At 41.3% G+C, this 15,765-nt stretch overlaps 1 protein-coding gene across 8 annotated transcripts in view; it reads right to left on the reverse strand.

The window, feature by feature from the left end:
* Positions 1-15,765, reverse strand: part of LOC128983637 (tight junction protein ZO-1-like) — a 153,955-nt gene that overhangs the window by 44,337 nt on the left and 93,853 nt on the right. For all 8 annotated transcript variants that reach the window (XM_054403003.1, XM_054403005.1, XM_054403001.1 and 5 more), the window contains exon 2: positions 4,913-5,085. In XM_054403003.1, the coding sequence (XP_054258978.1) occupies positions 4,913-5,085 (173 nt within the window). The remainder of the gene's footprint in view (positions 1-4,912; positions 5,086-15,765) is intronic.

The raw sequence follows: 15,765 nt of genomic DNA on the forward strand, positions 1-15,765 counted from the left end.
AGATAAAAATCAAATGAATGTTAGGTTATAATTTCTATAATAAATTAATTTTAAAATTTAGTATTATAAAATTAAATTGTCATAACCTAACCTAACCAACCAAACTTGCCGATAATATAAAAAAGCAGATATAAGATAAAATCGAATAAAGCTTTACTATTTTAAAAAAGTGCTGTTCATAAATAAAATTATAAATGCATCAAATTCTAACAAAAGATGTACAGTTATTCGCATTCTAAGAAAAATCTTTGACAAGAAGTTAGTGTCCCCGGCTGGTTTCGAACTGGAGACCTCCTGAACACCGAACACCAGTCCGAAACGCTATCAAGTGCCGCTGGAAACACATCATCTCGTTAGGGTAATCGTGTTGCCTCAAGAGAAGACATTAGCCACTAGAGATCTCCCGTGTGCCCATCCGGTCCATAACCTCCTGAATATTACTACAAACATCAATATTTAATCCCAAAAAATCTGCTAAGTTTCTTTTTATACACAGCTGATTTTTTTATCTGTTAGGTCATTCTTATGGGGGGGGGCGGGGTGTGTGGAATCAAACTTTGTGAGCGAACGCCCCCCATCCCCTTAAGAGTAAGAATATTTAAATTCTAAAACTTTATAAAAAAACTGCATATTGAGACAAATTTTGACACCTCAAACGTTGAAATTGGTCCATAAGTAAGGGAGGAGTAGTGTTCACAGAAAACGGCTTCACTTTTTATATACAGGGTGATAAAAAAAGTCTCAACACACCCAAAAATAAATTAAACTGCCATATTATATGCTGCCTTTTCTAGCTTTTTACAAGAAATAAAAATTTTGCCCCCCTCCCCCTTTTAGGGTAGATAGGGAGCAACTCAACATTTTCAAATGTAAATACCCATGTTGTAACCCATAATTTTTTCATCAATTTAAAGGTCTTAATTAGTAGAATACAATGCTACAAATTTGAACTCAAACGGATAATCGAGTTGAAAATGGCAGCCGTTCAAAGATATCTTCAATCTGCCATTTTGAATCTTTGAACGGCTGCCATTTTTTACTCAGTTGGTCTTTTGAGCCCAAAGTTGTGGCATTGTACTCTGCTAATTAAGACCTTTATATTGATCTATCCATACGTTTGTTATTTTCCTCCGACTTCTAGCGGGCCATCCCTCTGAGGAGGTACCGCATAACTGAATTATTATGTGTTAAAATGGTTTTAATGCCCTGCCCAGTAACTGTGTACCAAGTTTTGAAGCTCTATCTTTATTAGTTTTTGAAATATTTTATCATCCCGGGACTTTTTTCCACCCTGTATATGACCATTAATTTGTATTTTTTGTAAAGATTGTTCAATTACACCAAAAGAATTCTTTTTTACCAGACTTTTAAAATGGGGGTCACAACATGGCACCTCCTTCCGAATCTTGGGATCTTGTACCAGGTGGAACACGCATATCTACTTCTGACAACAAAGCAAGCATGACAAACCTATTTAATAGTTTAGAAAGGAAAATGTCATCACATACACAACGCCTGAAGCCATGAAGATCATGAATTGGGCCCGCTCGCAATAGAGCCACAGTCACCTCCCGAGGGACGGAAACTCAGGTTTAGTTGTCAAACAATTCTAAACTAACCAACCAAACTTGCTGTAACATTTCGAAATTCTGTTTTATATTCCCCACATGCCTTTTCTATTATCCAACGGAATTACTCGAATTAAAATTACAATTACATAGCATGATTTGTCTAGGGGGGTTTATTTGTCAAGCAATTAAGCCCTTAATTACACCCGAATATCTCGACTAACTCAGCGGCACCGGGGTACATGGTTTTATCATTAACTCATGCTTCTTTAATTCAGAATAAATTTTGCTCAAAAATTAATTTTTATATTTTGATCAAAGTGGTTTAGTTTAACACAATTTGTTAAGTGTGCGTTTTCTGAAATAAGCTTTGGCGAATATCAGTTTTCTGTGGAAACCTCTAGGAGACTTTGTCCTTTTGCTTTTGTTCACAGGCATAAACTACAATATTTAAAAATTTGAGTTGCCCCCTATCTGCCCTTAAAGGAGGTGAGGGCAAAATTTTGATATCTTGCAAAAAGCAAGAAAAGTCATCATATAAATATAATAATATGTTGAAGTTGCAAAATTTTATCTTACGCCATTTAATTTATTTTTGGTGTGTTAAGACTTTTTAAACACCCTAGTATGGAATAGAATAGATAGATTTAGTTGAACTAAGTATGTATTTTCAGGGCTTGTCATAAAATATTCATTTACCAAATATTGAAAAAGTCAAGGAAATAATACAAAAAATGTTGAAAGTTTACCTAAATTTTAGGGAAAGAGGTTTTCAACTATCCTAATCCTTACAGGTCAATATTTAAATTCCTGACTGAAATCGTTCACTGAAACCTAGATACAAGCCGAAGCCTCACAAAACAGGTGCTGGTAATCCAACACAATCAATCTAAGAATCCTTATACAGAGTAGGGATTTATCAGGTGTCAGTGACACACAGTTCAAAAAACATTCAAACCAAATAAATATGTGCTGATGTAAAATACGTCCCTTATCTCTCAAAGATATTGGAACTATATTTTAAGACTGAGGTGTTTGCTTAAGTAATATTTTTGAAGGGATAAATCTTTAACAAAATGTTTTAGTTCTACGTTAAAAGCGTAAAATAAATTCAATTCAAAACTATCAACAAGTTAAAAAAAAATTCCCTTAGCACTAGGTCTACTCGACAACTTGAACAAAGTTTCCTGTTACAAGCAATGATAAATAATGGTCTATCATTCAAAGTGAATACGGCTTTAAATAACTGTATCTTTCAATTATAACTGTAACTTGCAAACTTTCAATTGCAAACAAACTTCAATAGAAACCTTTGTAGTAAATCTGTAATAGTTGAAATCACTTATCTTAGTCTTACTTAACTGGTTTGGATTTCCTTTGAAAAATGCATTAAACTGCAACTTACAGGACCAAAAAGGGAGAAAACTACAATATAAAATATATGTAATGTTTCAATGTAATTCCGCACCTTTCAGAAACAAAACCAAAGCAATAAATAGCTTATTCCCTATATTGGGAAATCGACTAAAAAGGGGGAAGTTACTGTATAAAATATGTAATGCTAAAATTTATTCAGCAACTTGCAGTAGCAAAACCATTAAAGCAAATAAATAATACTAATCCATTACAATGATCTAAATTCCTTTATAGCATTACTATTTCCATATAAATCGGATAAAGGATCTCTTGCTATATTAATTTATAATCATTTTTTTCTTATTTACCAATATTAAATTAGTTTCAGATAAGTTTTGTATCGTTAAAAAAGATCAGTACATGTACTTTTGCATTACCATATTGGAAAATAAAAGGTAGCAAATAATTAACGAGAACTTATTTTATCATGCAAATCGGAATTCTAAACATGAGAATGTTGTATGATGAAGTAAACCGCAGTTATTAGCGTATGTTATTGGCAACTATTCAAAATCGATATTTCTGGTTGCATAGGGTACACAATTTCAATTAAACACAGAGACTTTTTACAATTTTACCTAACCCGCCATGTTAAACTTCCCTATCCTAAGCGTGATGTATACAACTTCCTTACTTCTCGAGTGATGTAAAGTATCAAAAAACTCACTCGGTGATGTAATGAAACCCATTTAAATAACATTGAGTGGATAACTTAAAAAATATAACTCTATGGAGCCAACGACGTTTAACGCTAGAAATCAGCTGTGTGCTTGAATTTTATTGTTATTGTTATGTTTTGGAGAATTTTCATAACCTAGCTTTTGTTTGTAAATGAACCTTACTGTTATAAGATGAGTGAAATGGGTAATGAAAAATATTGTTCGTAACCTCCTGTATATTGTCGGGTCAGGTAAAATCTTGTACGTTACACGTTACGCAAGAGCGTGTTTACATCACTTAGGGCCGGCGCGCACTATCCCGACCACGACCACGACCACGACTCCGACTGGTCGGATACGACCAGTTTTATAATAGGAATAAATAAGCGCGCACTGGTCGACTGGTCGGACCCTGGTCGGGCCCTGGTCGCACGACCAAAATTTTCCAGTTTGGTCGGGCCCGACCCGCTGGTCGTTGCAGCCAAAAATAGCACACAATGTAATGGGACGACGCGCACTACCCCCGACTTGCCTCCGACCCGACCAGTACACCACTCAACCCCCAGTATTCCTAGATCAATCAAACGGTAAGCACTAGTTTTTTGCGCCGGTCTGTGAAGTGACTCATTTGATAAAATGTCGCAGGATTTTGACACTTTTGAAACCTGTCTTCATATTGACGTAGCTCTTCATAAAATGTTGCAAAATGCCCTTTCAGACCTAACAGTTAACATTGGATATACCCAGTATAGTGTCTTCTTCCGCTTAACGTTACTTACAATACAAATGCACCATAACAACTACTTCTTCAACAATCATCTTGACACTGAAGTTTGTAAAACATTCGTTGCCTTGGTCGGGTCGTGGTCGGGTCGTGCTCTGGTCGCATGGTGAATGACAACCACTGGTCGGGCGTTTGGTCGTGGTCGTGGTCGTGGTCGGGATAGTGCGCGCCCGGCCTAGGTAAATTATGCAACTCGCTTCGCTCGTTGCACAACTTTCACCTGCGTGATGTAAAAACGCTCTTACTACACTTGTAATGTAAATAGCTATTACTTATGTTTTTCTCCTAGCCGCACCTTTTGCACGTGCCTAGGCCGGCTTTTGGTCAAAAAGTAAGTTAGTTTATCAACACATTTAACCATCACGAGTCAAATTAAGTACAATATGAGAGACAAATTATTCACAACAATGTGCGGTTTAAGTCAGAGGGTGGTAAAAAGCCATGAACTATTGGACCATGATCAAGACAACAGCTGGTAAACTCACAGCAGCTTTCCCTCGGCTGGTCCTGCCTTGAGAACATCTGATATCGCGATGGCAGGATCTCCGTTGGTGAAGTGTGGGTTGTCCCGACCCCCAGACACCGCGATGCCGAACCCATACCCGGGTACTCTGGTCAACGTGACATGGTGAAACTCCCATACCACCCGCTCTCCTCCCTGGAACACAACACTACTGCTTAGCAACAGAGGAACAGGGTACGGTACTCTGGTCAACGTGACATGGTGAAACTCCCATACCACCCGCTCTCCTCCCTGGAACACAACACTACTGCTTAGCAACAGAGGAACAGGGTACGGTACTCTGGTCAACGTGACATGGTGAAACTCCCATACCACCCGCTCTCCTCCCTGGAACACAACACTACTGCTTAGCAACAGAGGAACAGGGTACGGTACTCTGGTCAACGTGACATGGTGACACTCCCATACCACCCGCTCTCCTCCCTGGAACACAACACTACTGCTTAGCAACAGAGGAACAGGGTACGGTACTCTGGTCAACGTGACATGGTGAAACTCCCATACCACCCGCTCTCCTCCCTGGAACACAACACTACTGCTTAGCAACAGAGGAACAGGGTACGGTACTCTGGTCAACGTGACATGGTGACACTCCCATACCACCCGCTCTCCTCCCTGGAACACAACACTACTGCTTAGCAACAGAGGAACAGGGTACGGTACTCTGGTCAACGTGACATGGTGACACTCCCATACCACCCGCTCTCCTCCCTAGAACACAACACTACTGCTTAGCAACAGAGGAACAGGGTACGGTACTCTGGTCAACGTGACATGGTGAAACTCCCATACCACCCGCTCTCCTCCCTAGAACACAACACTACTGCTTAGCAACAGAGGAACAGGGTACGGTACTCTGGTCAACGTGACATGGTGAAACTCCCATACCACCCGCTCTCCTCCCTGGAACACAACACTACTGCTTAGCAACAGAGGAACAGGGTACGGTACTCTGGTCAACGTGACATGGTGAAACTCCCATACCACCCGCTCTCCTCCCAGGAACACAACACTACTGCTTAGCAACAGAGGAACAGGGTACGGTACTCTGGTCAACGTGACATGGTGAAACTCCCATACCACCCGCTCTCCTCCCTGGAACACAACACTACTGCTTAGCAACAGAGGAACAGGGTACGGTACTCTGGTCAACGTGACATGGTGAAACTCCCATACCACCCGCTCTCCTCCCTGGAACACAACACTACTGCTTAGCAACAGAGGAACAGGGTACGGTACTCTGGTCAACGTGACATGGTGAAACTCCCATACCACCCGCTCTCCTCCCTGGAACACAACACTACTGCTTAGCAACAGAGGAACAGGGTACGGTACTCTGGTCAACGTGACATAGTGAAACTCCCATACCACCCGCTCTCCTCCCTGGAACACAACACTACTGCTTAGCAACAGAGGAACAGAGGAACGTTCAAATTAGCCACAACTGTGCAAGTGTAAACTAACTCATTGGCACGGAATTGTTCAATGGATTTTTTCAATGATTTAGTAATGAATAAAACTACAAAATTGTTTTTCATTCAAATTCATTGCTTCAAGAAACAGTTCGTAAAAGAGTTTATTACAAACGCGGAAACGACAATACTGCGCGGACCGAAATGGGACTTTCTTGACAAGTAGTGAACGATACCTTTCATCACAATGCAAATAACCGCAAAAAAGGTTCTTGGTTGTAAATAATAAAATATTTTTACACTAGCAACAGAGCCCGTTGTGGTCTCTAGGATAATAATGGTTATGAAATCCATACACCACTTTACTCACTAATAATTAATTGCACAGATTAAGCACATAACTTTAGAAACACTTCATGAGTAAAACACTTTTTCGCTACACTACTGTGAAATGACCTGTTTTCGTTACATGTATATCACCTGCGGAAATCCATCATTACATTGTTTACTATGGAAAAAGAATGTTTACCATGCTAAAGTAATGTTTACAATCTTTTTTTGGATTTTGCCAACGTAAACAAAACATAGGTGCTCCCACGAATAGTACACGGATGTATGGTGCAATATTTAAAAATGCCATTGCACATCACCTATTATAATGTTATAATAATCTATATTCTAAGCAATATCAAAGCGTTGTATGTATTACTCTTTAGAAAAGACATTTTTAAATTCAATACTCTTTCCTTACTGCTATACTGGTTTTTAAATGTTTTTTTGTTGTTGTTTTATCATGGCGATGGATAATAAAACTTATATGAAGTTCAAGTTAGTTAATATAATTTATTTTAACTACGTCCAACCTGTAACTAGCAAAATCGGTGTCAGTAAAATATGGAGTGATAAATATACCGCGGTGACAACCCCAAAGTTGGCGGGAAGGGATGATTATCAGCCACTGCCTCCATGATCGATGCCATCTCGTGATTGACGACCGAGCTCTGTCGTCGCCATAGAGTAATAAACAACAGCACCGTTATAAATATGAATACCACGGCTTATACAAATGTATCTAGATTATTAAATATATTTTATAATTTTAATCACATAAGTAATAACAATTTTTGAGTGTCATAACACCGCCGCAACAATAAATAAATAATCATTAATCCTCGGTAAACTCGAGATAAAAATATAAATTAGTCGACGATGGTTTTTCAGTGTGTTTTGTGAATACAAAAATAAATTTCAGGTACACTTATGATAAAAATATGTTGCTGCAAAAGTACAAACATGGTTTTAACTTCTGTTTCAAAATAATAAAAAAATACTGTTCACGCGATGATGTAGAAAATTCTACTTAGGAGATTGTGTATGGGACGTATTGGATACAGCGTTGTCACGTTTAATTTGTGCAACAAATATAACTTTATTTCACAAGTAGCTACCCCAGTGTAGCGTCCACAACGATGCACGGACAGCTAGTAACTATTGTCCACACCCTAACACATGATCGCCTCAAGATATTTAGAGCTCGGAGATTTAACGGCCACTGAGTTGCACGGTCATTAAACATGTCACAACATTGAAACTAAAATGTGAGTGAGAGTTCAAAGCAGAGAAGTAGCAGACACTAGCCACTCAACCGCGAGTCTCGACGTATCCATCCACTGTAGCACAACTCTCTCTCTCACACACACGCACTGACGTCGCAGACACTAGCCACTCAACCGCGGGTCTCGACGTATCCATCCACTGTAGCACAACTCTCTCTCTCACACACACGCACTGACGTAGCAGACACTAGCCACTCAACCGCGGGTCTCGACGTATCCATCCACTGTAGCACAACTCTCTCTCTCACACACACGCACTGACGTCGCAGACACTAGCCACTCAACCGCGTCACGTCTCGACGTATCCATCCACTGTATCACAACTCTCTCTCTCTCACACACACGCACTGACGTCGCAGACACTAGCCACTCAACCGCGTCACGTCTCGACGTATCCATCCACTGTAGCACAACTCTCTCTCTCACACACACGCACTGACGTCGCAGACACTAGCCACTCAACCGCGGGTCTCGACGTATCCATCCACTGTAGCACAACTCTCTCTCTCACACACACGCACTGACGTCGCAGACACTAGCCACTCAACCGCGTCACGTCTCGACGTATCCATCCACTGTAGCACAACTCTCTCTCTCTCTCACACACACGCACTGACGTCGCAGACACTAGCCACTCAACCGCGTCACGTCTCGACGTATCCATCCACTGTAGCACAACTCTCTCTCTCACACACACACGCACTGACGTCGCAGACACTAGCCACTCAACCGCGTCACGTCTCGACGTATCCATCCACTGTAGCACAACTCTCTCTCTCTCACACACACACTGAAGTCGCAGACACTAGCCACTCAACCGCGGGTCTCGACGTATCCATCCACTGTAGCACAACTCTCTCTCTCTCACACACACACACTTAAGTCGCAGACACTAGCCACTCAACCGCGGGTCTCGACGTATCCATCCACTGTAGCACAACTCTCTCTCTCTCACACACACACACTGAAGTCGCAGGCACTAGCCACTCAAACCGCGGGTCTCGACGTATCCATCCACTGTAGCACAACTCTCTCTCTCACACACACACACTGAAGTCGCAGACACTAGCCACTCAACCGCGGGTCTCGACGTATCCATCCACTGTAGCACAACTCTCTCTCTCACACACACACACACTGAAGTCGCAGACACTAGCCACTCAACCGCGGGTCTCGACGTATCCATCCACTGTAGCACAACTCTCTCTCTCTCACACACACACACTGAAGTCGCAGACACTAGCCACTCAACCGCGGGTCTCGACGTTTCCATCCACTGTAGCACAACTCTCTCTCGCACACACACAGCAGACACTAGCCACTCAACCGCGGGTCTCGACCATCGAAGTATATAAGCTAGGCGCCCACCGGGCAACTCAGCGGGTGACGCGGCGCGGCGCGACGCCGTGGAAAAAAGTTGCCACGTATCCGTGCCATGTTATCTTATGGACTGACGCCCACCTAGCAACCCAGCGGGTGGCGCAACGCGGCGCGGAAAAAAAACTTCTTCTCGAATCCGGCAGTGAGAATTCGGTGGAGAATTTCTTCCTCTCGTGTTGCCGCGCCTCCGTTGAGTTGCCTGGTGGGCGCGGGGTAGAGGCACGGAAACGGCGTCTGCCCCTCGTCTGCCGCTCATTCGGGTGTTTTCGGAAAGTGTCGCGAGCCCTTCGGGAGTGTTCGGGTCCGAATCGAAGTGCACTGTGCATCCCCTCCAAAAGAATTAATCTCCGCGCTGCCCCGCGCTTCCGCTAGAGTTGCTTGGTGGGCGCGAACCCTGGAGGGAGAAGCGGACGGAAGTTTTTCTCCGCGTCGCGTCACCCGCTGGGTTGCCCGGTGGGCGCCTAGCTTAACACAACTGGATCGCCGGGTAGATAGGAGATGTGGGATAAAAAGCGCGCCGTTTCGGTAACCTTCCTTCACCACTATGGGGGACCCAACGCAGATATGTCAGTTCCTCAAGCCGTGCACGCGGTTGTTAATACGCTCCTGGCCGTGCATACAAAAAGTTGACTGCAATTAAAGTCATATATTCGGAATCTGCATTAACTGCAGAATCTGACAGTATAAATATAATCTTATTTAAATCATAATTCGAATTTTAACAACTAAAAATGTTAAACAAATATCACACAGCAGACACTAGCCACTCAACCGCGGGTCTCGACGTATCCATCCACTGTAGCACAACCCTCTCTCTCTCGCACACACACACACACTGAAGTCGCAGTGTGCTACAGTCGAAAATCCTACGTACTGAGGTAGTTCGTAAGGCATGGGTGAAAGATACTATAGCTTACAACGCTTTGTCTTTTCAGTTTGGCATTGTTAGAAATCTGGAAAGCTCGTCACAGGACAGTATTTACATAAGCCTACGTCTGTGTCTAATTTGATGACAACACGTCGTTTTTCTAACTAACTAAAACTTTGACATCGGAATGAAATATGTCTTTTTGTTCTATCCGCAGTCAAAGATTACAGAATGCGGAAAATAATTTGGAAATGGTGCTATAACATTAGGTTTGAGTACTTACAAAATTTAGAATATAGTTTGGAAATGGTGCTGTAACATTAGGTTTGAGAACTTGCAGAATTTGAATTTAGTTTGGAAATGGTGCTATAAACATTACGTTTGAGTACTTAAGATCATTTTATTCATCATGCAACCTAACCTTTTCGTACATTCATCACAAAACAAGTTGATGTCGTAAGCAGCATCTCAGAAATCGGTAGCCCCTTACTTTTTAAGATACGTTTACGTGAATGTAAACGCAACATATTTTTATAGGTGCCGATAACATGCCCATGGAAATAAACACACTCACACATACACAGAGAGAAACAGAGGTGCAGCTATATTAAAAAACGTTGCTAGTCATTGGAAAAGGTCAGCCAAATGTCTACCGAGTTGCGTTGAAGCCTTCACTGACCAGTTGTACGGTTGAACGCATAGCCAACCACCGTCAACTAACTGTGAACACCTTTACACCTTTGATCTGATTATAGTCTAACCCTAACCATTGATTATGATACTCAAAGTAGAATATATATTGTCAATGGCGAAACAAGTTGATTACGACCGGTAGAGTTAAGTATTCGAATGATGTTGAATTGCGCAGGTATATCTCAGAATTCAAAAACTACCCTAGCTAATAATACTGTAGGTTAAATTCCACACATGGTTTACTGAAGAGTACTGTTGAATTGCGCAAACACACTGGAGAAATTATACAAGTTTTTTTGAGAATGATGACGTCAAACTTTTACTCTATACCATTTGAGAGTGAGATTTATACTCTCTGCACTCTTGCTTACTCAAATGTAAGAACTAAGTATTTTGTTGAGAAGAGCTTCGAGAAAATGTCCCTCCCTATGAACGTTCAAGGAATAGGAATATGGAGAAAAGGTGAACTATTTATATAATAGTAAAATTGTAAGACGTTAAAATACTTGAGAGTGTCCCAGAGCCAAGGATTCATTCAGCAGTTTTATCTCATTTTACGGACCAGCTTATACGTAAAATACGATCTCGTTTATAGCTTCAATTAAGATGCTTACGAGATATAAAGTCCGAGTTTAGGGGTAGTTCGAACGACATTGACAAGGGAGCAATCAAGGGAGTTTGTCTGTACTCTACGTCTCCGTGCTGGTTATTTGTGTTTTACTGCCCGCTGGAGAATATAGGGGGGGGGGGTATGTGAAACACTGGATGAAACAGTCTACATTAACACACACTAAATATCGTTTGAATATTCTCGCGTGTTATATAACGTAACGAGGATATTGAAGTAGTATGACATATACGAGTTTTGATACATGCAAACGAAATTATCACACATAATGTCAGAGAAAAGCGAATAGTGTACCAATAGATTATCGTAGTAAGTATAGCAAATAAGTATTGATAAGGTTTTTGATAATGAATAATTTTAATTTATAGGCATATGTATGGAAAAATAGCCTAAAATAACTAAACTAACCAAGCAAAACTCCGGTCTTTTGAGCGTTTAACAGACAAACTACAATACGAGTGTATTACAACCTACAACTTGTTCAGTAGCCAATGCTATGTTGCATTGCTCGTGTATTACAGTGCCACATAGAAGACACGCCACGCAATAGGAATAATCATAAATTATTACTTGAACCCTTTCGTGTAACATGTCTAGCTATCTCGTGAAGAGTTAAACGATTTGTTTCTGAGAGACCTAAAATGCAAAGTTCTATGTTGAGTTACGGATGACAAGACTTAGAACATCCAGAATGAGTTATATTGTGGATTGGATTCAATTCTGTAAATATTGATTTCCTTTTTATGGTTTTGATATTCGCGTACAATATCAAAATGCCCTATGTTTATTTCGCCAGAGTAAAATCTATGCGTAGCTCACCAAGGTAGATACGTAAAGTATACAATACACGCTCGTTTTTAAATACAATTAATTGAAGGAAGGGTGGTTTTAATCCTTAAAATATACAATTAATATGGGTCGAAGTAAAAATAAATAGAATAGTCCGAGGACAACGAAGTTTCAACCAAACAGTAATATGACCATATGACGATATGGTCGGATATAATCGTATTGTATTAAATTACGTCACGCATTCAGCCATGGTGTATTTATTGTAAAGCATTTATTAACTTTGTTGTATTTATTTTGCTGAGGTATGTAGTATTGTCTATGCCGTGTCATAGGTTTATAGTGTTCTACTGTATTTTGTAATTATAGTGCCTATAATTGTATCATTATAATCACATACGGTTTTGCTTATTATTGTATCATTAAAATCATATACGGTTGTATTTTTTCTAATCATTTGCATTAGCGAATTTTTCATATATTAAATATTCAAACATCTTTATTCATTTAAATGGACATGATACAATGAACAGCATAAATAAATTTTAAGATTAATTAATACAGTAGGTAACATTGAGGGTAAAATTTAAAAAAAATAAAAAGAGACTGAAACTATAAAATTGGCATTTCTTATCTATTACTTGAGGGAGGTGGAGAATTCTTCAATAGAATATATTGCTAGGTTTAATAGATATGCCTACTATTATAATAATATGCTGAACTGTGTAAGATTCGTTTCTTTTGCTATACGATTTGGAATACATACAATGAAGATTTTTAGATTTTGAAATTAACTTTGAGTTACTCATCCTCTTTCAGCTTTAACATAATCCTAATTCCTATTTTATGTTAGACCTAGACCCGGGACTACTTCAATTCTTCGTTTTAATGATCTCAGATATGTTAAAAACACCATCAGATAAAATGCATATATAATTAGTGGAAATCCAATAATACCACAAAATTTATGCTGGACTACTAAATATATGGATTACCGTAGGATTCAGTAGTGACATATATAAAAAGTATTTTTAAGTTACTAGCGATTTTAAATCACTTACAACAGGTTAAAACCAACGGCGGTCAGTTAGTTTTGACCAATAGAATACAACTGCTTCCAAATATTGAAGCGTGTGTTGAAGTCGTAAGATTATCTTCAAAACCGCGTTGTGCGTCGCTCACTTTGTCATTTACATTAGCAAGTTTAGGTCGCTCAGAGGGGCGAGCTCAGATATCGCGGTATCGGCGGGTTTCAATAATACGGCGCTCGTGGGAAATCATCTGGAAGACACAATGTTTGCAAATTGAACCGTTCTGCTCTGCCCTTCTCCACTCTCACCACACAACCACTACCTCAACCATTTACGAGACTGTCGTCACTACTACCACGACAAATTGAACCGTTCTGCTCTGCCCTTCTCCACTCTAACCACACAACCACTAACTTACCTCAAACCATTTACGAGACTGTCGTCACTACTACCCCGACAAATTGAACCGTTCTGCTCTGCCCTTCTCCACTCTAACCACACAACCACTAACTTACCTCAACCATTTACGAGGCTGTCGTCACTACTACCCCGACAAATTGAACCGTTCTGCTCTGCCCTTCTCCACTCTAACCACACAACCACTAACTTACCTCAACCATTTACGAGACTGTCGTCACTACTACCACGACAAATTGAACCGTTCTGCTCTGCCCTTCTCCACTCTAACCACACAACCACTAACTTACCTCTACCATTTACGAGACTGTCGTCACTACTACCCCGACAAATTGAACCGTTCTGCTCTGCCCTTCTCCACTCTAACCACACAACCACTAACTTACCTCAACCATTTACGAGACTGTCGTCACTACTACCCCGACAAATTGAACCGTTCTACTCTGCCCTTCTCCACTCTAACCACACAACCACTACCTCAACTATTTACGAGACTCTCGTCACTACTACCACGACAAATTGATAATTGATTCGTTGATACAGATTTATTAGCTGCCACAACAACCAGTTCAACCATCGTACGAAACCACTTCGTACCACCGTACATACCGTGAAACTCCCTCCACGGCCAGTGCTACAACACAACCACCGAATCTACAATCGGTCTAACCAACGCACGCCCATCGTTAAACTATCTCCACAACCATCGACACAACAACCGGCTCTGCAATCAGTCCAACCAACGCACTCCCATCGTGAATATCTCTCCACAACCATCGACACCACAACCGACTCTGCAATCAGTCCAACCAACACTCCCGTCGTGAAACTCTCTCCACAACCATCGACACAACAACCGACTCTGCAATCAGTCCAACTAACGCTCTCCCATCGTGAAACTATCTCCACAACCATCGACACACCAACCGACTCTACAATCAGTCCAACCAACGCACTCCCATCGTTAAACTCTCTCCACAACCATCGACACAACAACCGACTCTGCAATCAGTCCAACTAACGCACTTCCATCGTGAAACTCTCTCCACAACCATCGACACAACAACCGACTCTGCAATCAGTCCAACCAACACTCCCATCGTGAAACTCTCCCCACAACCATCGACACAACAACCGACTCTGCAATCAGTCCAACTAACGCACTCCCATCGTGAAACTATCTCCACAACCATCGACACAACAACCGACTCTGCAATCAGTCCAACCAACGCACTCCCATCGTTAAACTATCTCCACAACCATCGACACAACAACCGACTCTGCAATCAGTCCAACCAACGCACTCCCATCGTTAAACTCTCTCCACAACCATCGACACAATAACCGATTCTACAATCAGTCCAACCAACGCACTCCCATCGTGAAACTCTCTCCACAACCATCGACACAACAACCGACTCTGCAATCAGTCCAACCAACGCACTCCCATCGTGAAACTATCTCCACAACCATCGACACAACAACCGACTCTGCAATCAGTCCAACCAACGCACTCCCATCGTGAAACTCTCTCCACAACCATCGACACAACAACCGACTCTGCAATCAGTCCAACCAACGCACTCCCATCGTGAAACTCTCTCCACAACCATCGACACAACAACCGACTCTGCAATCAGTCCAACCAACGCACGCCCATCGTTAAACTATCTCCACAACCATCGACACAACAACCGACTCTGCAATCAGTCCAACCAACGCACTCCCATCGTGAAACTCTCTCCGCAACCATCGACACAATAACCGATTCTACAATCAGTCCAACCAACGCACTCCCATCGTGAAACTATCTCCACAACCATCGACACAACAACCGACTCTACAATCAGTCCAACCAACGCACTCCCATCGTTAAACTATCTCCACAACCATCGACACAACCACCGTCTCTACAATCAGTCCAACCAACGCACTCCCATCGTTAAACTATCTCCACAACCATCGATACAACAACCGACTC

This window comes from Macrosteles quadrilineatus, unplaced genomic scaffold (genome assembly GCF_028750875.1).
Source record: "Macrosteles quadrilineatus isolate MER2022 unplaced genomic scaffold, UCM_ALF_1.0 Scaffold_1__1_contigs__length_201487025, whole genome shotgun sequence".
Lineage (NCBI taxonomy): Eukaryota > Metazoa > Arthropoda > Insecta > Hemiptera > Cicadellidae > Macrosteles > Macrosteles quadrilineatus.